The 27,959-nt window shown below is 41.7% G+C and overlaps 1 protein-coding gene across 8 annotated transcripts in view; it reads right to left on the bottom strand.

Annotated features, from left to right (window-relative positions):
• The window catches only part of NR5A2 (nuclear receptor subfamily 5 group A member 2), a 151,091-nt gene that overhangs the window by 89,617 nt on the left and 33,515 nt on the right, over positions 1-27,959 (bottom strand). For all 8 annotated transcript variants that reach the window (XM_032318689.1, XM_032318691.1, XM_032318690.1 and 5 more), the window contains one exon: positions 26,340-26,986. In XM_032318689.1, the coding sequence (XP_032174580.1) occupies positions 26,340-26,986 (647 nt within the window). The remainder of the gene's footprint in view (positions 1-26,339; positions 26,987-27,959) is intronic.

Raw genomic sequence — 27,959 nt, 5'->3', positions numbered from 1 at the left:
CACTTCAAACTTTCCAAACACAGTCGTAAAATAGAGTAACCCATTTATTAAAAGCTTAAGGAGAGGTCAAAAAAAGAGTTACAAACTTGGGGCGCCTGGGTGGCTCAGTGGGTTAAGCCGCTGCCTTCGGCTCAGATCATGATCTCAGTGTCCTGGGATCGAGTCCCACATCAGGCTCTCTGCTCAGCAGGGCGCCTGCTTCCCCCTCTCTCTCTGCTTGACTTTCTGTCTACTTGTGATCTCTCTCTGTCAAATAAATAAATAAAATCTTAAAAAAAAAAAAAAAGAGTTACAAACTCAAGAGCTGTTTGTTGGTTTCTATCTTTTATGGAAGCCACTTCTGAAACCCAAATGACTGACTATTGTACTGAGTTTATCTTAGCAAACTGACACGTCTGATTCCCAAGATCCCTTTCACGCCCCCCCCTCTTTTGGGGCAAGGCCACTCTTATCAAGTTATGTATGAATGAACAGAAGTGTCTTTCATCCCGCACTTGCCTCATGGTTCAAAAGGAACTACTAAAATAGCAGCAACAAAATCCAACAGCCTGCCAACGGGCTTGCACACGTCCCATTCTTAAAGGCATGTGAAAGGTTGGAGAGCTCAGCAAAATTTTTATGTACGGGAGCAGGCCCAAGGAAAACTCACACGCCATAACCAATTGTGGACAGAGGATCATCTATCAGCAGACAAATGCGGGAACTCCAGAATGTCTCTCCTCAAATGAAATAATATATCTTTGAAAGCCAATGCCCGTTTTAGGCCCGAGGCCCATATATCAAGCCTGAGAGGCTTGTGGAATCGCTCCAGGGCCATTAACCTTCCACCTGTTTCCCCCTGTCCTTCAGGATGAGCCCCTGCCCTTGATTTTACTCCCTTCCCCTGTTCATCTTCCGACAGAGTGTAAATGTAAAGCAGCGGGCCTGTGAAATAATTCAAAGGCAATGGACCAGGGGCATGGTTACAAATCTCTGCCACTGGCACAGTGACTTATGCAAGCAGTTTGTCACACATGAGCCAGGTGACCTCTGTGACATAACAGAGAAAAATATCGCCAGAGATCAAAGATGGGATTCGGAGCGCTCTAAGTAACTCTGCTCCACGGCGTGAGTGGGTTATCTGGTATCCAAGGATTTCCCCTTATACCAATAACATTTGTTCTCGTGCAACAGAAAAAGTAGGCCAGGGACTCCCTAATTGAAATCATTTCTGTCAAGTAGAATTGGGGGCCTTCCTGTAACATCGGGATAAGAATTTCTGTTTTCTGGCTCATGCCTGATAGGGGCTGTGGGTGCCAGAGACAGGTGACATAAATCTATCGAATTTGACCTTAACCTAGAGAAATTAATAAATTCAAACAATGTAAAAGAGAGCCCACGAACAAGTTTCCGTTTGAGAGTTTAAAAGCTCTAGTTATGAAGGCAGAAAGAAATTTTATTTAAATATCTGCATTTTTCTAGGTGAAATGAGTGGTTTAGTAAAATTCTGAGGCAACACGAGTTATTAAAAGGAATGACATGTTTAGTTATGTACTAAGCATTAAAAAAAAAAAAGATAGTAACTAAAGGATCAAATGAGATCCTATGTATGAAAGTACTTTTAAAAGTCCAAAGCTTTCTTCGAATGATAATTTAGGGAAAGGGTAGAACTGCCCATGAATGGTTTAAAAAGAGAGAGAGGTATACTGGAAGGAATTTAGCAGTTTTACATATTCCTAAATCTGAATTAGAACTAATTTCTGGTTTGTATTTATTTACTTAAATGATGACTTTCTCCAGTCACTTTGAGTATTCCAGTATTCCCTAGGGGCATCATCTCTTTGCTAGGAGTACTTAATTTTGCATTTTTCACCAATTAAAAACAACAACAATCACAACAATATCCAGTCTGGGTTGCTGATGGGGAGATGTAACCATACCTCGCTCGGTTCGTTCACTTCCTGTTCTACAGCAAAGACTCTAGCCAGGGTTTAGGGCCATCCTTTGTAACCCTATACTTAAGTTGTGCACACATAGTATTTCTTTCAAGTACTATATAGCTCTTTAGTTGGCCAACTAACGTGTGTTTTCGTTCTTCAAGCATGCTGATACCAACACTAAATTTCTAACTTAGAAATGTTAGAAGGGAAAAACCATCAACCTTAAAAAACAACTGAAGTCCAGATGCTGAAGTCTGGAACAATTTTAAAATGCCTCTTAAGTCTTCACAGAAACACAAGGACACCAACCCTCCTTTAGGGAGCCACAGGGTTCTAAACCTGGGACCACCCCTAGACTCTGAGGGGTTCTATGAAGTCCTAGGCTTGCATGCAAAATTTTGCTTATGCATTTTTCAGGAGAGACTAATAATAGCTTTCATCAGATACTCATAGGTGTTTGTAGTCTAAAGAAATCCCTAACAGTGACTGCTAAAAAGTAAAATTTGAGGTCTCAAAAGGTTTTACTACCAAACTAGACTCAAAAACCGTTGAGAGCCTGAAAAAACCCTAGAGGTCATCAGCCTGATCCACCGTCTTGCAGGTGAGACAAAGAAGAGCCAGCAAGAGAGGAGCACACAACCACAACCTATTAAAGTGATGGTTAGAGGAACTAGAACTCCAAACTCTTGCTTCCTAGTCTAGGACCCTTCCAGGACATGTGATGCCAATCTTTCCTTTGGCTGTTGTTTAAAAGTCAGATTTTGTTTCATGTCTCTTAAAATAATTTTTCTGTGATGTAGAAACCTAATTATAAGAGATACCTATTATTTAAAGGAACATGAAACATTTTATAATTATGGCCTTAGGCATCTGTTGTTATGAATAAACATGAAAAGACTTTCATTTGTGGATTAGAATTTGTTTTTATAAAAACGGCACCAGAATGATAGATATTATGCTTTGAATTCTTGTTAGGTTTTATTTCCAAGAAGATGGCTTATGTGTGTGTCGTATGACATGGTGGGCCTCATTTTTAAGTAGCTTTGTTGTGCCTATTTCATTGTGAGCACCTTTTAAGTCTCTCTATAAATTAATATTTAATTGGCACAGATAAATCCATTGCCTCTTATTGTAACTACAAGTTAGTGGATACGCCTTTGTAATATTCATGAAAATTTCAAACCAATGCAATGCCAACTGTCAACAATGTTTCTTTTTTTTAACCAATAAATGTTTCTACTTAATGTTTGATTATTTTGAATTCTCTATGCTTCCAAATCGTGAATAAAAATACTAATCAAGGCATGTCATTCATTTATCTGAATTCTCTGACAAAAGTAAGGCATTTAGTATTTTCAATAAACCCCCTAAATTACTGACTCCTTTTAAAAGGAAATGCTGGACCAAAAAAATGGAAAAGATAGTCTAATAGTAAGTTATCCTAAAACTTTTAATCCACTAATGTTCTATGATTTAAAGCAAATAAAATATGGTTAGCCTGCAGCCCAAAAAAAAAAAAAAAAATTCCTGGGCATGAATCACTGCTTACATTCTTTTCCATCCACAAACAATTTCGTTTGGGAAAGTTGCCACATAGTATCGACAGTGACAACAAATGGCATTGTCCCGTGAACATCTGTTTCCGACTCCCACACTGATACTGCAGGCTGAGTACTTAAGAGCTAGTTGGTCTTCACAAGTTGCTGAGCCACAAAGGAACTGGAAATCACTGGTACGTTGAGGTTTTATTATTGGAACACAGGAAAACTTTATCATCATGCTGGGAAGTTCTGTATCTTTTGAAATATTGGAACCGGGGTTATGTTAGCACATTAAACCATGCGGAAGACTACTTCTGAAGAAAAGGGAGGGAAAAAAATTGTTTCTTGTCTATTATGTCCTTGGGTTGAGGTTCCCACTCAATCTTCATATAACTTCCTCACCCACCCTTCACTGCAAACTACTTTGTTTCATAAAGATGTTATTGAGTTTGGTTTCTTTTTAAAATTAAAAGAATGGAATACCAACGAAATTCTAAGCCAAACATGATAAATAAACACTATTGTTTCTTAACCAAAAAAAAGGAAAGAAAATCAAATAAAACCAGAAGAGCTTTTATATACACTTGTACTTGTTCTAAATTCGAACTAGGATGCTTATGTTTTCTGAACACCTGCCTAGAGGACTCAGAAAGACTCCTGACTAGTATATCCTCACCCTGGTCCAAAATGATAAAAGGAGGAAAGCAAAGAGCAGCCAGAGAGAAGCCTGTATGAATGGGATAAATGAAGAGGTGGACACCGGACACAGACATGGGACTTTTGCCTTTGCAGTTCAACGTATAAGGGTAATGGTTTATGATAGCCCATCAATAACATTCAAGTGCACTGGACAGATTGCTCTTATTTTACACTTTATCTCTGATTGACATTTAGTTTTAACAAAAGCAATCATCAAAGTGGAAATTATTCACAACAGTAAATTCTAAATCAATGTCTGCTCAAATTATTTGCATACTCAAAATTAATTTGCATATTGCTGAAGAAAAGAGGCTTCCCTCTATTTCCTGGTTAAAAATGGGGTCACATATCTTTTTTTTTTTTTTAAGATTTTATTTATTTATTTGATAGAGATCACAAGTAGTCAGAGAGGCAGGCAGAGGACGGGGGTGGGGGATGTGGGGTCCCCATTGAGCCGAGAGCCTGATGCGGAACTCGATCCCAGGACCCCAAGATCATGACCTGAGCCAAAGGCAGAGGCTTTAACCCACTGAGCTACCCAGGGGCCCCTCACGTATCTTTTTAAATGTTTCATTCTAAAAAGACATTGGAACATATAATTCTATAAGATATTATTTATCTTGTTTGACACTGCACATAGCAGGCCCACAAAAATATCCATTGGTGGGCGCCTGGGTGGCTCAGTGGGTTAAGCCGCTGCCTTCGGCTCAGGTCATGATCTCAGGTCCTGGGATCGAGTCCCACATCGGGCTCTCTGCTCAGCAGGGAGCCTGCTTCCTCCTCTCTCTCTGCCTGCCTCTCTACCTCCTTGTGATCTCTCTCTCTGTCAAATAAATAAATAAAATCTTTAAAAAAAAAAAAATCCATTGGTAAAAATGCTAAATAAAATAATCACAGAGCTGTCTTACTGATCATAGGAAAATAAAAAGTTTCTACCAGAGAGATGCAATTCTAATACTTATTTTGCTTAGAAGATGATCACTTTCATCAAAATATACCTATTGTTTGTGATTAAGTAACTGATTTTTTTAAAAAAAATCTTAAATTACTAAATACCACTTCTTTGTAATTATATATCCTACAAACCACCAAAAACAGGACTATTTAAAAAACAGTATCATTCCTACTTATGGGAAAATATATTCAAATTTGAAAAAATATTTAATTCTGGTCTATACCGATTAAAAACAAGACAAAAAGTACTTGAAATTTTGTTTCTCTCACTCTGAACTAGTTTTCTAATTGGCTCTCAAATAATTGTACTCATAATTTAATAGTCAAAAAGAAACAAATTAATAACCAGACCATCAGAAATTACATCTGTCATATTCATGCATGTGAGTTCTTCTGTTATATAAAGTAAAATAAAATAGAAATGTTTCCCCAGCGCCCCTTTCACAGAGAGAGGTCCTCTGCCCTGTGTTCTCACACCTATCAACTCTGATACATTCTTTGTAAATTCTGATTATGTGTTCACAAGTCCGTCCCTTCAGCCATGGGTGGCTTGTGAGCAGGGACAAGATATTTTTATTTACCTTGTATCCCTACTGCTTAGCACGATGCCTGGATTATTGGAGATCAATATGTTTGCCACATTAGTCAATCAGGAAACTGTGGTTCAAAGTTATATATAAATGCTCTGACCAAAGCCACAGAGCTCACTGGTGGCCCTGATGAAACTGAGACCTGGCTTCTTTCCAGGGCTGCCCACTAGGTACTCCCCCTGCCCGCCTTCCAACGTCAACTGCACTGACCGATCGTTCATAGAGGTAATCTGATAATAACCAAATAAGTTCACAAAAAAGAGAGCAATCAGTGCTGATTTTAGTAAGGAAGTAAAGATAAAATTCTTCATCACACCTTGTGTCACCCAGAGGAAACATCAGCCTGCCAATTTTACAAACATGCCAGTTAAAGAATTTCCTTGGCAGAGAGACAGCATGGAAATGTCCTTTTTAAAAATCAATTAACCCCCTAAATTCATAAGCTTGCTAGAAACATTTCCTACCCTGTGGAATACAAGGCTCACCGAGATGCTCTTCCCCTTTCTATTTTGGGCATCTTCTTTTGTTCATATGTGCTAATAATAGTGGCAGAGTTGGGGGGTTATTTATAGCCCAGAAAGCAGCATGACTCTGTGAACACTTTATTCATTTATATTTCCTGTGTTTATTGTTACCTTACCTTTTTGGTAATTTAAAGTGTTCCTCCAAGATTTTATTTAGTAACAAATTACCTGTAAATAGCTTTTCTTTTAATATATTTTCTTTTAATATAATAAAGCCTATATTTAGACTCAATAAAATATTTTACTCCCATTTCCGGATTAACTAAAAACAGATTTGGGGGCGGGGGGGGGGGGGGGGAAACATTTTTTTCCCCAAGATTTTATATGAAAACTTTGAAAACTTATTCTTTGACCTTTCAGTGTTTTGATGAGATTTTCACATATGTTAGATCACACATTCTTAAATCACTCCAATTTTGTCCTGCTATTAAGCAAAATTGCTAGTATAGGTAATCCACCACTGACTTATTAATCAACAGACTATAATTTTAAAAGGTATCTGATTACGACATAATGTGGTTAGAAAATATAATACTGAAAAAATGCATCCTTCCATTCCCCTTATCCCCAAATTGCTTTCTGGAATACAGGGTCTCTAGAAGTGGTCCCACCTAGGAATCTGCTTTGAAGCCGATGGGTTTTCGAAGTATCCGAAAGTAGACGGATTAATTTTGCCAGATTTACTTCTGCTACTCCTGCTCCTTGATTTTTGATTAGTGAGTGACAGCCTATCCCTCTCTAAGTACTTCCTTATCAAGACAGGTCTAGGGGCGCCTGGGTGGCTCAGATGTTGAGTGTCTGCCTTCGGCTCAGGTCATGATCTTGGGGTCCTGGGATCCAGCCCCACATTGGGCTCCCTGCTCAGAGGGAAGCCTGCTTCTCCCTCTGCCCCTCCCCCTGCTTGTGTTCCCCCTTTCATTGTCTCTATGTCAAATAAATAAATAAAATCTTAAAAAAAAAAAAGACATTGGGACGCCTGGGTGGCTCAGTTGGTTAAGCAGCTGCCTTCGGCTCAGGTCATGATCCCAGCGTCCTGGGATCGAGTCCCGCATCGGGCTCCTTGCTCCGCAGGGAGCCTGCTTCTCCCTCTGACTCTGCCTTCCACTCTGTCTGCCTGTGCTCGCTCTCGCTCTCTCTCTGACAAATAAATAAATAAAATCTTTAAAAAAAAAAAAAAAAAAAAAAAAGACAGTTCTAAGAGACATGGATCAAATCTTTCCCCCATCTAGGACGACAAAAACAATATCGTCACCCTCAACCAGCATCCTCCAGCCACAGACTGTTTTAATCACAAATTCAAACTGAAGAGGGTTTGTGTACCTCTATTTCTAAACTGATCAACTTTTAAGATCTTCAGAAACGAACAATCTGTTGAACATTGTAATTGGCTCTCCCTCAGCGCAGTGAGATGCTGAGGAACACAGGTGGTACAGGCTCTTGTGGTCTCACTGAATATCAGCTCCGCTTTTCATCACAACCTTAAAAACCTCCTAGAATGGAGATAATTAGGGTTTTTTTTAACTGAAATAGTCTATTTAGAAAAACAATCAGCATTTAATTATAGCATTCAATCTCAAAAGCTCTCACTGAATAAAAATATTTTTTTACTCTTCTGCTATAAAATTGATCGAACTAAGAGGGTCAGGGAAAGTGGGGGCAATTATGTAGATGTTTACTCACCAATTGTCAATATGGGATAATTTAACAAGTGGATGTGCCCTACACTCAAATGTAATAGAACAATAGAGTTTGGGCACCACTGTTGGTTTAAGTGCCCTTTCACTGTGTTTTTACCTAATGTTTTGTTTTGGTAAAGTTAAAGCTAAATGAATACTCCTTTCTTCAGAAACCTTTGTAAAACATTACATCTGTGCAGCAAAGTGCTTTCAGGTCTAAGGTAATTATTGGTACGTTAAGGTTTTTTTCTCCCTCATCAAGTGAAGAGGGATAGGGCTCAAAGCTGTAGAAACACCAAAACTTCAAAAGCAGTTGAAATAGTATTTTGTGGATATGAGTTCCTCTCTCTGAAAGTGATCTGTATGGTATATTTAATTTAGAAATCAAAGAACCTTAACCAAAGTTGTTCTACCTATGAGGTGACTGATCTCTATAAATTCTCACCAGTTAGCCATCTGGGTAATTCCTAACCAAAGAAAAGGACTCAAAAAGTCCACTGCATAAAAGGGTATCTATCTAGGAAAGATAGGGTATCTATCTAGGAAAAGTTGGGAGTTTTGATCTTATCTCAAAAGGTAAGCTTATTTTCACTCTCTTACAAAGTACACCAACATCTTTCGATTATTCCCTACAAATTCTTTGAGAATTCTCCCACTTGTTTGATGGCCAACACACGAAGACACTCCGCTAACGTCATTTCTGCTCATATTCATACAGGTGTGGTGCAGTCTCAGGGCCAAAGCAAGACACGTAAATCAGCTCTAATTCAGACTGCTTTATACATCCGAGTTCTAGAACAGACTTTCTATTAAATGTTATTATGCAGAAACCGTCTATGAAATCTCCCGATTAATCACTTTATTGAAAGGATTTTTTTTTTAAGGATTTTTATTTGTTTATTTGATAGAGAGAGATCACAAGTAGGCAGAGAGGCAGGCAGAGAGAGAGGGGGAAGCAGGCTCCCCACTGAGCGGAGAGCCCGATGTGGGGCTCGATCCCAGGACCCTGAGGTCATGACCTGAGCCGAAGGCAGAGGCTTAAACCACTGAGCCACCCAGGCGCCCCGAAAGGATATTCTTGATTCGTGGACTATTTAGAAATAAAAACCGTAAGACGCTCAAAGATCTGTCTTGGCACATAGAAGTCATCAGACTGCCTTCTTGCTCTCATTGCTTTTCAAACCAGAAGTCCACAAAGGGACCCTGCTGTCCATTCATTTAATTAACATATATTTCTTTGGTTCCAGCTACCACTTATTTATTGCTTTATTGAGGTATAACTGACACTGAATTATAAAATATTTAAAGCGTATATTGTGGTGAGTTGACATACGCATATGGTGCACCAGAAGTACATGTATATGTGTATGTGGCAAATCAGAAGTCTTCTACCTGCAACTAAAGAACTTAAGCTTCCAAAACCTTCCCAAGTACCGGCACTTTCTAGGCTCTCTATGGATCCAAGAAATTGTACACAGAAGGTCTGTTTTATCAATATGTGCAAAGGATATTTATACATTCTCTTTCATCAAGACCTTCCTAAACTGTCAGCTCCAGGATCCACAAAGCTGGGACCTATCTTTGCTCCAAGTGACCACTGACTCAGGATGGTAAGTGACCTGGTAAGAAGTTTTTGCAACTGCAAAGATATCGACAAAATAATAACCACTTTTTTTCAATGCCTAGAAGTCAAGTAAGTAAGGTAGGCGCTATGTATTGGGAAACAAAGACCTTTTGGAATATCAGGAAACAGAAGAATTCAAATAGATAAAACACTCACTACTACGAACAGGGTTACTAATTCTGGTATGACATACTCATGCTCATCTATAATTTCAAACGAGTCCCTGGATTTGTTTTAGAATCCAACACCGCCCACTGCTCTGTGCAATGAGAAGCACTAGAAAGACTATAGCTTGGACACTTTGTATTACTATAGAAAGAAAGTTGAAAAAGCTTAAAAGAAAAACAAAGAAAACTAAAGGATTTGAGCTAATGCTTAGAAAGAATTTTATCCTCATTAAAAAGGAGTATGGAAGAAAACAAACTGAGCCTTCTGTCCAGACACTGACTCAACCTCTGGGTCAAATTCTTCTACAGAATCCATACTGAAGTATGAAAAATACTTTTAAAGGAAGCATTCTATAACTTTTAAAACAAGTGGTCCAAAGTTCCCCTCTTCCTTCAGGTCAGAGCCCATCTTAGAACAAAAAAGTCATGTGGGGCTAACACTAAATGGTCTCATCCCTTAATTTCCCTGCATGTCAATCAGACTGAATTTGCAAATTTGAATTTCGAAAGCACAGGAATCTTTTTTTTTTTTTTTGAAGATTTTATTTATTTGAGAGACAGCAAGAGAGTGAGCCAGCAAGAGCGAGAGCAGGAGGAAGGGCAGAAGGAGGGAGAAGCAGACTCTTCGAGGAGCAGGGAGCCCATTGTAGGGCTGGATCCCAGGACCCTGGGACCATGACCTGAGTAGAAGGCAGACGTTTAACTGATGGAGCCACCCAGGGGACCCTACGTTTAACAAGACTTTTCTGTCTTGGGGACCCCTGGGTGGCTCAGTCAGTTAGGTGTCCGACTCTTGGTTTTGGCTCAGGTCATGATCTCAGGGTTGTTGAGACTGAGCCCTCCATGGGGCTCCGCACTAAGCATGGAACCTGCTTAAGATTCTCTCTCCCTCTGCCCTCCCCACCCCGCCGCCACACCTTGGCCACCACTCCCACCAGGAGCTCACTCACTCACTCTAAAACAAAACAAAACAAACAGAACAAGACTCGTCTGTCTGAATTACTGCAACAAGTTTGGATCTCTTAATGATAGAATATTTTTAGGTTTTCATGAGCCAGCTACTCAACAAGTAATTAAATAAAAAGTTAAGATGTTAAGATCAAGTGGAGAGTGACCTCCTGCTTCAGCTGTACTGACAGACCCAGAGGGAGTAACATATACCCCAGAAGAAAGGGTTTAAGTTGCATACAAAACAATGTCCTGACTTTGTTAAACTCTGAAATGGACTGCTGGGGATGGCAGAAAATCCCTCCCTTTCAGAAGCGCGTGAATTCTGATATGCATAGGTTAGTTTAGCTGTGTTTTCTGGAATAAGAAGAGGGATCACAATAAACCAGTCATTCCCAAAGAGGACATCAAAGGACCAACTCTGGCACCTGAAACTATGTATTCAGGGAGCTTTCTGGAAAATCTGCAGTCCTTGCTACTAGAGATTCCGGTCCCCCTTCTCAATAAATGGCTCTCAATGGCTTAAGCTAAAAACCTATGTCTTCTTGTCTCACCCTTTTCTCCCAAAGCCCTTTCTGGCACATTCTGTCAGCTTTAGTTCAACATGTATCCTGAATCTATCCACTTCTCCCTATCTCCACTGTCATGCCCTCATCGAAGCCACCATGGTATCTCTCCTAGCTGGCTGGATCTCCTACTTTCTTTCAACCCGTTTCCTCCCTGTAGCCTGAGCAACACTTTTATAATGAGGATTGATGGAGTCACTCCATTGTTTAAGATCCTCCTCTAATTTCCTGCTCCAAACAGAATAAAACCTAAGCCCTACATGAGCTGGACCATGTGAAATTTTTCTACTCATCAAGACCCACTTTCCTCCCTCAATCACGAATCTCTAGGCTCACGGGCTTTCCTCATTATTTCCTGAAAACGTCAAGCTAATTTCTACCTCAGGGCTGTTGCACTTGCTCTTCCTGTATCTGCAGATTTAGTGAGCCTACTTCTATACTGATATCGAGATTTTACCTTGAGTATCAGCTCTTCATATCGCTTCTCTGATTAAGAGCTCCCTCCCTCCCCATATCCTACTTACTCTTTTATGCTATCAGTTCTCATTATTTTTATTGGCTTGTTTATCATCTGCTTCCATGAGAGTGTGAACACTAATAAAAAAGCAGCGCCCTTGTCGATCTGGCTCACTATAGTATCCCCTGGTCTAGAATAGGACTGGGCAGCATACTGGGCATTTAATGAACATATGCTTAATGAAGGAAGGAATAATTCATCAGGTTGGAGCTAGGTAGGGCCTAGAACAAGTAATTTTAAAAGCTCATGTGTGATCACTTTAGGTACATTGGGCTAGACAGCTCCCCTTCAATACAGATATAAATTAGAAGGCTGATTTGATGCCATTAAATCAATGAATACAACATGAACAGCAATAGATCAGTCTGAGGTTACATTGTCATTTAAAAAACATCATAAAAAAAAGTATGTTACACTGCAGAAATATTAAAATATCATGATTATTTAAACTAAATACTAAACAAGGACCAAGACCTCAAATACATACATGTCACCAGTAACTGAAATTTACCTAGAGGCAAAAGGAGGGCCCTACTTGAAAGACAAACGAAGGTAAGTATGTGAAAGATACCAACCATATGCCTTCTTTGCAACAACAGTGACAAAATTTAAGCACCTAAAAAGACAATACTGGAACGCACTACCGGCTAAATGCTGGGAAACAATGGAAATTCTATACCAAAACCGAAATCATGAAATAATACAGTACACATAGGTCCATCAGTCACTACGGTCTACACTGGGTTTAAGTCCTCCAAAGAGCTTGCACTACGTTCTGGGCAAAGCTCTCGTCATGTGTCATTACTGGACTAAGGCCATGTTTCTCAAGGGTCCTGTCGTCTGTGAGCATTAACTTGTATTTTTCAGTTCAGAAAGAATCTTAAATATCAATGTGAGCACAGTCAGGATCCTTTGCATGCCCATTGCAAGTACTTGCACAAGATTTCCAGGGTAGGGTTTGCCCCTGTATTTTAGTGCTGCATTAATGCCAGTGAGTTCTACTTTAATTGAGAAAAGTGCCCTGGAGGGCTTGATGTGTAAACACGTGAGGACTGCTTTCATTCTTATCTCTAGCAATTCAGCACTAAGATGGACACACAGGTGAGGCTCACTGAACGTCGAATGAATGAACCAGCGAACCAGTGAATGAACGAATGTATAAAAACCGAATCTGACCTAATCCTAAATCACGACAAATTATTCATGCCAGAAGTATTTGAGGGGCAGCTCGAGCGTGTGATTCAACCATAAAGAGAAATGCTACATCCTGGTGGAAATGCATAGTGTGTTTTGGTGCTTTTCAAAAAGCTACCACCTCACTTGCACCCATCCAAATATATGACTGCACTGAAGTTATGTTTCCAAGATTCCAACATTTCATTGACAAAACCATAGTAGTCCTCAATGCTCAAATAAGACGCCTTCAAAAACACTCATCACCATGAATCCCGAGGCATGAGTGCAAAATATGAATGCTTTTAAAGCAAGTTATTCCCCACAAAAGTGAACCAGAGCTATTGTTTTTGCTGTAAATATCTGACAAGATTTGAACCCCATGTAAACAACATTATTGTGCCCAAGCACACCCCCACCCCAGCCCTGCACTTTAATTTACTTAGCAAACAAATCTAGAATTTTTCCTCCAAAGCTGGAGCAAGAATCAATTAAAATATATAATAACGTGTTAACTAGCTAATACAGCAGTTAACATTAAGGGGCATTTCAGGCTTCTGAGTTTTTAGCAGCAGACCTGTTCTTTCATTCACTCTCTAAGATCTATAATTGAAAGAATACCACGAGAGACGCCTTTCATCAGGTCCCTGAGTTACATTTCCCACTTTGATAACTGTACAAGGAAAAGCTAAGGCACTTCAAGCTACCCAATTACATTTGATTAGCTGGTGAAAATAATCTAACAGCTTTTCATCACCCAAAGGAAAACTTTTGAAGAATTCTATTGCCAACACTTCTGCACAAACACTAAGTCTGTATCATTATTTTACAAGGGGAAATGTAGTATTTAGTGTGTGTGTTTTTTTTAATTAGCCAACAAGCAAAGCCTCTTATTCACCGTAACTTTAGATCCAAAGAGCACAACGGCGATGATCGGATGTATTGCGGTAAAGCAGCATTTGTAGTGACTGCAGAGTAGGTAGGATACGGCAGTCAAAGTAAAACGGGCCTTTGAATGAGCCAACATTTCAGAGAACATGTCTGAAAACAGGATATGCCCTCAAAACTCTGGGATACATACACACAAGATCTGCTAAGGTAACCACTTGGGTACATATTATTATTTTCTAGCAAATGAATGTGCGTGTGACTGTATAAAATCAGTAACGCGAATTAAAAATCATTTAAATCACTACAAGGACTGTCATCTTACCAAAAATATATTATTTAATGTTGCTTCATAGACAAGATGTATGTGGGTTGCCTTTCCGACTGAAGAGTCTGTCTCCCTCTCAGTCTTGAGTGCATTAATCCGGCACGTAACCTGTGTTTTTACTGCATCTCCCTCCCATAAAAATATGTTTTTAATTTAAATGAAATAACTATACTACTCTACCAAGTAAAATATTCTGTAAACAGGGCTATTTAGAAATGTGATAGTCAACTCACAGGAGGTGGTCTTGCCGTATACTTTAAAAACCAACACTATGAACCACGGATGAAAGGCCAGTGACATCCACGCTCCCAAAATGAAAAGGCAGAGGCCAGTGCCATTAAAGGCACCGGTGTGAGGTTACATTCTGCCTCTGCAATGCCCTTATTGCACAATGAAGGACAGACTTTGGACCTATTGGCCAACTCTTCTGTCATGTAAAGAAAAAGCATTCTTACAGAATTAGAAGCTGGATCAAGTCTGGTTGTAAAGTTAATCCTGAAAGTTGTGTAAGCCTAGTGACATTTCTAAAAATTCAAGATCGTGTCCTTTTTCTTTAGTCTTCGGAGAGACACCAACAGCAGCAGGACCCCATCGTCCTGCAGACTTCAGATCGCACAGTCTCTGGCTATTCCTTCGGAGCACACCACATACGAAAAATTCTCAGGCTTGCGGTCATGGCAGGTCAAGAGCATATGACATTTGAAGCTCATTTCCAAGGAGGAAGTTAAAAGTGAGGAAAAACATTGGGAACCACCTGTGCGACCGGGTGGAGATTTGGCTAACTAAAACAACCTTGCCAGGCACAGAAACCCTCACTACTACTTGACAACACGTAGAATTTTCTAGGTGTCTCTGTATGAGAATTACAGGGGATTCACACACAGTTCCTCTGCTGAGCCCGCAGCCACAGTATTCTCTTCAGATCGAGAAAGCGGAGCTGCTACTCCCAGCAGAAGACGCTGCTGTATGGCAGTCACCTTGCACCGTGGAGGGACCAGACAGAAGTTCTACCCCTTATCCCTGATTACACCGCATTCCTAGAACCCATCTACCCAACCGCTTCTCTTGCTTTCTCTACCCATCCTTGGAGAGTTCAGACTGTCCCCCTTGCTCCGCATTTCACTTGAAGGGAAAAAAGAGATACAACCCAGGACAGGGGGTTAGTAACCATGCGGTCTCTGAGCCACAATGCTGTACCACATACAGTAGTTCCCTTCCAACCACAGTTTTGCCCTCCCCAGTGTCCACCACGTTACGATGCCTACGCCATTCCCCTCACTCCATCTCATCACCTAGGCCTCTTTCATCCTCTCCATCACAGTAAGAATGGTGGGTACAATACAGTAAGAGATCACGGTTAGAGACCACGGTCACAAAACTTAGGACAGTATCTTGTTAGCACTGTTCTTTTACTGTTAGTTGTTGTCAATCTCTTACTGTGCCTAATTTACGAATTATATTTTATCATAGGTATGTGTATGTAGGAAAAAATAGTAATGCTTAGGGTTCAGTCCCATCTGGAGTTATAGGCATCCACTGGGAGTCTTGAAACGAATCCCATGCGGATAAGGGCGCGGGGGGGGGGGGGGGCATTACTGTGATGCCTACAGGCACATGAGCAGCCAGAGGCATAAGAAGAGAAGGAAGAAAAGTTAAGTTGAGTAAGAGAGAGGTCACCCGATCGTGATCCTGAATTCCTGGGATCAAGTCCCGACTGAAGCTCCCAGCTCACTGGAGCGCCTGCTTCTTTGTCCCTCTCCCTCTGACCCTCCCCATTTTGCGCTCTCTCTCTTGTTCTCTCTCTCTCAAATAAATGAATAAAATCTTTAAAAAGGAAAAGAGGAAGGGAGTCTGGACAGAAAGGAAAGGGAGGTGGAAGTGGAGGGGAATGGAGAACAAAGACATGGACACAGAAGGTCAGAGAGTCTGCAGAGAGGCCGGCCAGGACCCCCCACGCCACCGGCAGCCTGAGCTCAGCCCGGTGCCTGGATGACACAGAAGTGCAGACGGAATTGGGTTTTTGGTGCCAGTCATTCAGGAAAGACCCAGCGGCTGGATTAGCTGAGGCACTGCACGTTGTCGTTCCTGAGCGTGGGTGGTGTTCTTGGGTTAGAGATTAATGTCTTTAAAGTGAAGAATAGCTTAAATGCCCCATTTCTATGCAGCCATTCTGCAAATGGATGTTGAGCCCTCCAAGATTTGTATGATCTACTTCCAAGCCGTGGAAGAATAAGTCAGAGCGAAGTCATTCTTCACTTACCTTGGAAAATAAAAAGACCTATTTTACCTCCTAGGTTCAGAGGGCAAAGTCCTTCAAAAGTGTGTTAAGGGGCGTCACACATGAGTCATGTTTTCAGAGGTTTTTTTTTACCCATTACCTGACTTTGTCTGACAGTGGATGCCGCATGAGAGAGGGACCCAGCAGGCTCAGGGGCTGGGGGAGCTCCAGCTCCCCAACAATGAGGAACACTAGCAGACTTACCATGAGACCCCTGAGCGATCTGTGCACCCCGCTGGGCGAGGGCAGGTGATGCAGTGAGCAGGGACCCTGGGGACCCCCTGAGAGCAGGCACGCAGCTGCTTCCGAGCAGGCAGACGAATGAACCTGCTTCTAGCAAGTGTGCAGTCAGAGCTCCTGCTGGACACGGGAGGGGCGGGAGCGCGGTGGAGAAGGCCTACCCAGGTATTCCCCCATTGGGAGCACCACACTGCTACACGCCCTCCAGTTACAGTCAGGGGTCACAAATGAAGACTCACGGGAAGACCTCTGCAGCCAGTGGCAACCCTGACACCCTTCTGATACTATGGTACCAAACTGCTCAGTACTTTTTCTACGATGTCCTCCTCTTAAAAAAAAAAAAAAAAAAAAAAGGGTGGGGGGTAGGGGAGGGGAAGAAAGAAGGGGGGCGCCTGGATGGCCTCCTTGGAGGAACATGAGACTTGATCTTGGGGTTTTGAGTTCAAGCCCCTTGTCAGGAGTAGGGATCACACATATTCTTGGGCCAATTTAAGGTAAATTGCTCCATGCAGTTTAAGGGTAACAGAGGTCCTTTAAGACCTGTTGTAACGTTGGGCGCCTGGGTGGCTCAGTGGGTTAAGCCGCTGCCTTCGGCTCGGGTCATGATCTCAGGGTCCTGGGATCGAGTCCCACATCGGGCTCTCTGCTCGGCAGGGAGCCTGCTTCCCTCTCTCTCTCTCTATGCCTGCCTCTCTGACTACTTGTGATTTCTCTCTGTCAAATAAATAAATAAAATCTTTAAAAAAAAAAAAAAAGACCTGTTGTAACGTAGTATATACAGATATGGGCACAGTAAAAATGGCAACAATCAAATACTTTACAGTTTACCAAAGACTTCCATAAACTTTGTTTTTTTTTTTTTTTTTGAGAAAGAGAGAGCAGGGGGGGGGGGGGGGGGCCCGAGGGAGAGAGAATCCCAAGCAGACTCAGTGGAGCATGAAGCCCAATGGGGGGCTCGATCCCGCAACCCTGAGATCATCACCTGAGCTGAAATCAAGAGTCAGACATTTAACCGACTGAGCCGCCCAGGCGCCCCTACGTTTTCTGTTTCAATGACAGCATTACTACCATGAACTATGCGGCCTGGGGTAGGTCTCTAGGTCTTGGTATCCTCATCTGCATACACAGAATAATCATGTCTGCCTCACAGGGATCAGGTGAGTGTTAAATAAGAGAACACACGTAAAGCACTTAACAACTGTCTGACTCACAGTAAAGCTCAATAAATGGCAACTATTATTATCCTCCACTGTCCACACTCTAGTCAAGGAAAATGGAAGTGCTTTCTGTGACCCTGAGTCTTCCTTAAACTCTCACCCGTTAATGTTACCCCAAGCTTTGGATGTAAATTACCTCCCCCAGGTTTTTCCCAGATCTTTGCCCTCCCCCCTTTATCCCTTCTTCTTGGAAACCAAACTGATTCAAGTACCCTCATGAATTTTGCTGGTAATAGCCGATTAACTGACTGAAGGGACTGTTTGATTAAAAAAGGAGGCTGCGGGGTGCCTGGTGGGGGGGCGGGCTCCGCTGGTTAAGCATCTGACTGTTGATTTAGGCTTAGGTCATGATCTCTGGGTTGTGAGATCGAGCCCCATACTGGGCTCCAGAATGGGTATGGAACCTGTTTAAGATTCTCTTTCTCCCTCCCCCCCCAATCTTCACCCCCCAAAATAAAAGAAAATAAAAATAAAATGGCTGCAAACTTTTACTAATCAAGTAACTCAGTGTTTCTGTGGGCCACTGCACCCCCAAGCATGACGAAGATCGGACGGACATACCCTCCATAAAAAACATACTGTGTGACAGCAATAGTCCAAGCCTTTACTCAAGCTCTTGCACCTAAGGGAGACCTTTATATCACCCTCACTCTACAGAGCTGTCCTAAACAAACCAGAAAATGGCCTGAAAGCCCTCAGTACTACAGCAGGCAAATAGGGAGCACCCAAGGGACTTCTCCCTTCACCATCTGACCTTGAGCACAGCAAGAAAAGTGTCGATTTTCTTCCTATCCTCATTGCTCACAAACACCTGATGATGGCCAAGCCAGTTAAACATGGATTTCATGGGTGTGGTTGGCTATTCTCATGCTCTCCCCATGATTGTAGGAGATAACGAACAGATGAATAGGAACAGGAAGCAAATCGGTGTATGAACAAGCAAAGCCAGTATGAAGCTATAATCATCGCTACTAACACTCCTACCAAATATCCCGGCTTCCCATGGAGGCTGTGTTTGCACAGAAGCGACCAGTACCCCACCACACTGAAACCAGGCTTCAAGAAGTTAGAGTCTAAACTGAGTCTGTGGCTTATATAGATGTATACTCACAGAATAAAGAGAAGTTAATACTTTTAAAAAGTAACTACATACTGGGGCACCTGGCTGGTTCAGTCAATAGAGAATGTGACTCTTGATCTCAGGGTCGTAAGTTCGAGCCCCATGTTGAGTGTAGAGCTGACTTTAAAAAAAAAAAAAAAAAAAAAAAAGGAACCACAATCTACAAGGAAAAAAACAAACAGAAGCTAAGCAGGGAGAGGCTTGGACCATCCAGGAGCACAGGAGAATTTGAGGAAGTGATAGATTGTTCTATATTCGACTGTACACTACAGAGTGAGTTTAGATAGAAATTATACCTTAATAAAAAGAAGTAGCCCAGAGCAGTTTCAAGGTGCCTGGTGTACTTTCATGACATCCCTGTAAAATACAGGGAAGGTAGGGGCACCTGGGTGGCTCAATGTTAAGCCTCTGCCTTTGGCTCAGGTCATGATCCCAGGGTCCTGGGATGGAGCCCCACGTCCGGCTGGGAGCCTACTTCCCTCTCTCCCTGCTCCCCTGTTCCCCGCCGCCCCCCCCCCCACCTGCTGCTATGCCTACTTGTGATCTCTGTCAAATAAACAAATAAAATCTTTAAAAAGAAAAAAAATAGGGACGGTAAAGAACGCATGTGTCTGCAGTCAGATGGACACTGTCAGCGACCAACTAAAGAGCCAGCCACAGCAGTCATGGCACTGACTGAGAAGAGTGGACTGATTCATCCACTGGAGCGTGAAACAAGCAGGTGAAGATAATGGGTTCCTTCACTGGTAAGAGGCACGCACGCAGCCTACGCTGCACACGTATGAACAAGGGAAGCTGGAATAACAGAAATCTCAACACCATCAACCAGACCAGGTCTGCCTGGAAGAAATCTTTGGAAGCAGATGCCTGACACCTGAGGAGACCTGAGAGCCCATCTAAGTCAAACTTGCCAATTCTCTTCCAGTTCCTAAGGTCAGAAGAAAAGTTCTATGCCCACCTCCGGTGCAAGAAAGAAAGGCTGGATTTCTCATTTCCCTGCAAACCTGTGTAGGGCCGATTTACTTTATTCTGATACCTTGTGAAGTAACTGAATTGGTAATAAATGTTTTAATTTACCCTCAGAAAAAAACTCTCTCTTCTGGAATGGAAATCACGCTGAAGTTTGTGTCCTGCATACAGTCTCCTTCCAGAGTGACCACTCTGCATCCAGGGTACATGACATGGCTGGCTGTAACTCTGGGAAGCCACGGGAGCACGTGGAGGGGATGCTGGGGCTGGACAGCAGCGGAATGTGGGGAGACACTCTACAGGTGCTTTCTCTACTGCCCCCCTCACTCCCCGCCAACACACACACACACACACACACACACACGCAGAGAAAAGGACTAAGTAAGCTTCCTGAAGACTACAGCTTGAAAATGGGGCAGATCCAACTTAATCTCAGACTAGAAACCTATATTGGTTATGAGAGGTGAACAAAGGCTTGGGGAAAAGGATCTAGAATGTTCAAAATAAATAAATAAAACTCTGCTCAAAAAGCTTCTATGAGGGCGCCTGGGTGGCTCTGTGGGTTAAGGTCTCTGCCTTTGGCTCAGGTCATGATCTGAATTGAGCCCCACATTGGGCTCTCTGCTCAGCAGGGAGCCTGCTTCCCCCACCCCCTCTGCCTACTGTGATCTCTGTCTGTCAAATAAATAAATAAAATCTTTAAAAAAAAGAAAGAAAGAAAAGAAAAGAAAGCTTCTATGATGGAGAAGGAAGAGAAAAAGGAAGGTTTAATCCTACCCCAGCCTCCACGCTTTAGTCAAAACCATGCTTAGAAACTGGCTTCGGCATGGCTGAATTCCTTTGGCACAAACTCCCTGAGTCTCTGAGACCTATTTTCCACAGAAATGCTAGTTATGTGTTTCAGTCAGGATTAATTTAGATTTTTTTTTATTCCTACATGTATCAGAATCATTCATCGAGGGCAAGTTCTTATATATCCATTCCCAGAATCCTCTTAAGACATCTGGTCTCATTAGAAGATCAAATAGATCCTCCAGATTCATTAGTTGTTCAACAAAGTGGGAATTAGTTTCTTACTGCTCTTGTGTTTGTGAGATATTTAAGACCCAGATGAGAGAAAAATAACAAAGAAAACATACAATCTTCTTGACTCACAAAGACAGGTCTTTCAGCAGCGAGAGGAGGTCTTGAATTTGCTCTTAGTTTCAAAAAACCAAGAGGAAAAAAGTCAGAGTATCGGCCATCATATGACAGATTGGGTTTGAAGATTAGAAGGTGTGTCGGATTTAGGACATTACCTCAGAAAACACTTCTAATCCTTTTATAATTAGTGGCTCTTCTAGCACCTGACTGTAATCTTGTATTCTCTGTCTTTTCACAAACGTACATAAAATGGAACCCATGCTGAACATGCCAGGCATCAAGTAGAACCCAGGATGTAACTGTATTTAGCCATTTTAACTGCTGAGCACAGCCCATGTGTTGTTGCTGAACCAGATTCTCCCAGCAGAGTCCACTATCTGTGGAGGGTTAAGTATGAACGAAGGTTCTGGACATGCTTTCATTGCTCAGAAGTGCTAGCTGGTAGATCCACTCTACTGAATGAGATCCCAGAGGCCTGGAAGAATTATTGTAGCTTTCTAACGTGACTCATTCACTCCCCAGGGGTCTTCTGGGCTCAGAGAAAATCTGTCTCACTGATTATTAGTGATTTGGTAATTGGATGGTAGTGATGGACTTCTGATAACCTAGAGATTTGCTTTAGCTTCACTGGCAAAGACCTGTGTTTTCAGAGTCAAAGGTTACACTGCCTATTTGTGTGTGTGTCTTGGGGGTGGGGAGGGGTCTGTACAAAGTACTGCTTTTCTGAACCTGAGTCTGCCAGTCCCAATTCTGACATCTGCTAGCTGTATCATCCTGAGCAAGTCTCAAGTCCACTCCTGCCTCGGTTTCTTCTTCTGCCAAAGTGAGAGGTGGGTCAAATGATCTCCACCATGTCTTCAAACTCTGGAAAATCTGGTTTCTAGGCCTGGAATATCTTTTGATGCACCTGTGCAGTTTTGAAAGGTACTGGTTTCACAGTATTAATTTCATAGTTCTCATGCCAGTATTTTGGATTGGAATTAGAACTGTCCCTTACAGGTGTATAGAAAAACCAAGCAGCTCATTTAGGAGTCCCACATCCCTTCTTCCCCAATCCTCTTCCAACTCTGAAACTGCACAGTTTCTATAAGTATATGGTCTTTTTTCTTCTTTTGCCATTTATGAGATATTACATGAACTGTGAGGTTGGGAGTTGTTAATTTCCCCTTCCTCATTACAGTTATTTTGAACAGGAACAAGAATATCTTTTTTGCATCTTGTGGCCCTGTAGAAAAACAGAACAACCCACCGAATTCCCTCTGGCTCTTCTGTTCCCTTAAACAGTAAACCAATGAAATCTGTATTCTCTCCTTTTATACATGGTAGAGGATGTAACTTGTCCTGGGATAGTGAGCAAGGGGTCATTTGCAAAACTGCCTTATTATCCTATTACTCTCCAGGAATAAACATGTGAGTTTTCATCTTGGGGTCATAGAGATATAAGCAATTTGCCCCACTTGATGGGTAATTTGTTGTGAACTTAACAAGAAAAATACAAAGTTTAAAGGGGAGCGCCTGGGTGGCTCAGTGGGTTAAGCCTCTGCCTTTGGCTTGGGTCATGATGCCAGGGTCCTGGGATCGAGCCCCACATCGAGCCCCGCATCGGGCTCTCTGCTCAGCAGGGAGCCTGCTCCCCTTCCTCTCTCTGCCTGCCTCTCTGCCTACTTGTGCTGTCTATCAAATAAATAAATAAAATCTTTAAAAAAAATTATATATAAATATATAAAGGGGGGGATTGATCTTCCCAAAGGACTATTTAAAAATTACCACTTTTGCAGGAAGATAGGGTGAGGACTGGGCTGTAGGCTTTGGGGATGTGTTGGAGGCCATGCCAGAGGCAAGAGGACTTTTCAGGACTTGCACTTAACAATGCCGTGTAGGCAAGACCCAATGGATGGCTTACAGAACCTTCCCCTGAGCAACATTTCTTGAACTGCAGGTTACGCCTCATCAGTGGGTCATGTAATCATTCAGTGGGTGATGACCAGAAATTTTTAAAAACATGAAGTAAATCAGATTAAAGCAGAACAGAGTAGAAAATATCAGAGTGCACAGCATGGAGAAGGTCATGTAATGTCCAGTCAAACTCTGGTTTGTTTCGTGTGTGTGAGAGCGAGCGAGCTTTGGTACACCAAGTTCCAATGTAAAATAAAAATTTTCTGCAGGTCATAGTTTAAAAACTTGAAAGCCACTGTCCTGGAGAAATAACATGGTGATGCCCATGTTTCAATGTTGGCTTCCAACATCCTGCTCTATTTTGTGACAAATTTATAAACAAAAGGAAAAGGAATTCTTCCAAGTGTGAATAGTCACCTTCTAGCTCTGTATTTAAACTGCCCAAGTTATTCTAAATTCTACTTTTTCTTCTCTGAAAAATGCTTACATTAAATTACTCTTTTCAATGCAAGCCCACACCCCCAATGTTTGTATTTTCTTTCCTTTTCCTTTTTTCAAATCATCTTCTTATGAAAGACTGATAAATACGTTAAACAACAGTATAAATGACTGATAATGCTTTAATATGCCCCATGCCCAAAGGACTTGTGTTTCAGGCAAATATGAAACCACACACCCTATAAAAGAATCTTGTAGAATTTAGCGGCAGGGGTAGGAAAAGAAATCTGGAGAGGAAGAGTGCTTTTTCAGCACTCTTAAAATCCTACCTGTGGCTGTCTATATTCCCTTCATAATGTTTCCTTTTTTGACAAGTAAATGATATACATGATTTCTTCCCCTGTGGATTTGTGAAATGCAACTTCAGCTGTCTTTTTTAAATAGGTATTTATGAAACTGTCTTTTTTTTTTTGGAAGATTTTATTTATTTATTTGACAGAGAGAGATCACAAGTAGGCAGAGAGGCAGGCAGAGATAGGGGGAAACAGGCTCCCTGCTGAGCAGAGAGCCTGATGGGGGGCTCCATCTCAGGACCCTGACATCATAACCCGAGCCGAAGGCAGAGGCTTAACCCACTGAGCCACCCAGGTGCCCCTGTGAAACGGTCTTATAAAATCTTTGAGAGGAAGTATTTTTCGTCTTACTCAACTTTGTATTCATCGTACACCCAACTTACTGTCTGGCAAATTTTATGTCCTCAATTAGTCGTAGTTAGGACTGTTTATTATAGAATTGTACTACTGTCTACTCTGTAACATACATGGTAATACCGTTTCCCAACGTCAAACTAGGAAGAAAGCAGAACTTCTTGCTTTTATGCTGAGTATCAGATAGTATTATGCAATGCCTCCATACGCTTGTCATAAAACCACAGTAATCGTAAAAGAACACTAATTTACTGAGTATAAAATATATGTCAGACTCCCTGTCCTAGATATATTTTCCCCACGTAGTCTCCTTTCTTCCTTGCAAAACCTCTTCAGTGAAAGTACTGTTATGCCCTCCATACCACCCCTGCACATAAACACCACAGGGACAATTTAACAAATGGGAAAACTAAGCCTAGAGATTAATATCTTGCCTACGAAGACAGTTATTAAGTCATAGCAAACAAAGCTCTAACTCCAAGAAAGTCCATCTGCCTGCAAAGGTCGGTCGTGCTTTCCTCATTGTTACATTTCTTAGTGTTGTATCTAAAATTATCATTTTTGGGGTGCCCGGGTGGCTCAGTGGGTTGAACCTCTACCTCTGGCTCAGGTCATGATCTCAGGGTCCTGGGATCAAGCCCCGCCGGGCTCTCTGCTCGGCAGGGAGACTGCTTCCCCACTTCTCTCTCTCTGCCTGCCTCTGCCTACTTGTGATCTCTGTGTCGAATAAATAAATAAAGTCTTTAAAAAAATAATCATTTTCATTTTCATTTCAGATACCTTACCAGCCATCTGAAGAACAAAGCTGTGACTTTAAGAACACCAGGAAGTTTCCTTTGTTTTTGTTTTTCATGAAAAACCTTTATCACAGAGTGGTTGTTACATACCCAGAAAACACCTGGCCAGACTGTGCTAACTCAATGCATTCTGCTTGTCCTCTGCACTTAGGATCTATCTCCACTTTCTGGCCTCTTTAAATGGAGAGATAAAGGACAAGAGAGTCAAGAGTTGGATACATCAACAGTGCTTACAACCTGGTGGTGGTGTTCTGTCAACTTCTTTGGATCTGCTCAGGTCATTTTTTTGTTTCCCTGTAGAAATCGCAATGCTTAGTAAAGACTGCTATGAAAAGCACTATTTCCCGTTTGCACACAGCCTTCATATTCCCTGCTCCATCTAAAAAGACAGTTTTTAACAGCCGCCCTTTACACTGAAAGTCTGCTTGGTACTGTCCTTCTCTCAAAGAGTTTTCAATCTCCTCCAAAAGTCCTAGGTGTTCAGAAACCACAGTCCTTCAGCAGCCATGTCTAGCCCCATGACAGTAAAAGGAAGAAACTGATTTTGCAACAGACTGGGAAGTCAAATTCCAGGATTCACCTTTGCTCTTAAAACAGAGAATGAAACCACTGACTCCCAAAAGTGCTTTGGTAGCTACTTTTGGATTCCGAACTTCCGTATCACTCTCCCATATTAATTCAGTCTTAAGTCTCAGGAAATAAAATAATTATGTAGTTAAACAGAGATCCTTACACAAACACGTACTGTGTTTACAATGTACCAATCCATTAAAGTCAACGACAGACACTGATTATGAGAACTAAACCTGAGCCAAGTGGACTAGCACTCACCATTTGCCCAATCCCCATCCAATGACAGTAAACATCCTATTGGAATCTGCTCCGAAAACAAAGGCTTTACCAACCTAATGTCAAGGTAAACAGGTAGTAAATACCTATTTGACACTAGTAGCCAGTGGTATCATTTTCATTCTTTAGGGTCTAAACACAACTAAACACTGGCATTTTTTCTTTTAAACTGGCACCATTATAAGATAAAAGCCTTATATTTGGAATTTTTAAGAAGTTCACAAGATGCCAGTTCACACTGACTTAAATTTTCTAGCCATAAACCAACTGAGTTAAAGGAAGTAAGTAAAGACATTCTGTTATTCAGAAAAACAAAAATAAAAACAAATGTCCTACACTTTCCATGAAATGCCAACCCCCGCCCCCCAAAATCAAGAGCTACACAGAATAAAGGCCCATCACGTTAAGCGGCGAAAGTCTTGACGTCAAGGTTATAAGATTCTTCTACTCTGTAAATCATACGAAGAAGGAAGGAAAACCTATTTTCAACACCAAGAATATACAGTCATCAGGAACAGAGTGAGGTCTCTCTCAAAAGGAGGATTTTAAGATGTAATAGCTCATGACATACCTTAAGTTCTCTGAAGAAGATACTACTCCTGGCCCACTCAACAATGGAGAAAAGGGTCTGATCAGCCATTTTGCACATAAGCCCAAACGTACTCAGCTTTTCATGTTTGCTTCGGTTAGCTTGTTCTTGCTGCAAATAGGCCATGATTTTGGCCTGGACTTGAGGCTCATCTGGCTCGCACTTCAGAAGTTCCACTATCAGATGTGGGATGCTTGCCGGGGAGCTGGTCTGGTAACTATCCATGTAGGAATAGCCCATGATCGACTCTGGTGAGCTGGTGTAGGGGTCTGGGTACTCGGACTTGATGGCCCGGCTGGGAAAATGACCATAGGTTTGGTAACCTTGCAGGCTGCCGTGAGGGGGCATTGTCATGCTGATGGGGGATGTTACGAAGGGACTTCGGTCATAGTCTGTAGGAGGCAAGGCAGCGTGGTTCAGAGGTAGGCCTTTAGAGGCAGAATGCATGTTCTGAATTGCAGAAGAGATGGTGAGCTCAGACGGCATTGCTTGGATCACCTGAGACATGGCTTCTAGCTTAAGTCCATTGGCTCGGATGAGTGCTTTTTTCTGTTGCTTTAGGGCCCTGTCTCTCTTGTACATTGGCCCAAATTTATTCCTTCCTCCGCGCATTCGGTCAGCCCTTACCGCTGTGGGGAAATTTAAAAAAAAAAAAAAAATGGAGTAAGGGTATAAATAAGATGCAAATTATTAGCATTCTCTGTATCTCCAGGTATCTAGTGTTTAGGTGGGTGGCTGTTTTCATTACAACAGCCCACAAAAATTCCCGCCCCTTCCACCACTAAAAAAAGCCATTTTTAAAATTATTTCCTCTTTAAGTGTTTGTCATGAAAAAAATATTTTGGATGCATAGGGACACAGTAATCCTTTGATAGACGGTGAGGGTTTTGTCATTTTTGCTACCTACAGGGCATACTATAGATTGCTAAGAAAGAGTATCAGTTTCTATTACACCAGTTATGTCGGAATTCTCTTGCAGAAACCCAAACTGCTAAGAGGAAAAAATTAAAAAATCAACCCTTTTCTCCATTAAATTGTTGTATCTTCCCCTACAGTGTCTTCCTCCCTCAAAGTTGTTTTGACTAATTTGCTGCAAAGGACAGGGTACATACTCGTCCTGAAAATTATTTTCACCTGGACTTGATGAACACACATCAGATAACCACTCATTATTGTTTTTAATTTAAGCAGAACTGGACATAATTAAGCAAATTCATTTCAGAAGCTGTCAAGACAGTCTACCATCACAGTGGTGTGTGGAATCTGGGACCATGTGGAATAAGTGAGTTAGCAGTTGTCTCCAAGCCCACAGTGGCCAATGGCCATTAGACAGAAACCAGCGACCCCTGATAGCTTCTGACTTGTTGAAATTGCTGGAGGTTAGGTTTTTGAACTTTTTATCTTAGGATTAGTATAGCATTAAACATTCATTGTGAATGCTAGGTTATCTAGAATATTGCACATATTTTCCATCTGGATGATAATTTATTGAATATTCCACTTTCTCATATCACTGCTAAAGAAGTATGGTTACGCCCCACCAGTGACTTACAGTTAGTAATACTTTTTAAGGTAAAGAAATGCAACCTTCTCCTTTCATTA

This window comes from Mustela erminea, chromosome 17 (assembly GCF_009829155.1).
Source record: "Mustela erminea isolate mMusErm1 chromosome 17, mMusErm1.Pri, whole genome shotgun sequence".
NCBI classification, from domain to species: Eukaryota; Metazoa; Chordata; class Mammalia; order Carnivora; family Mustelidae; genus Mustela; species Mustela erminea.
Note: the sequence above shows the minus strand (reverse complement) of the source record. Positions and strands in the feature narration are given on the sequence as shown.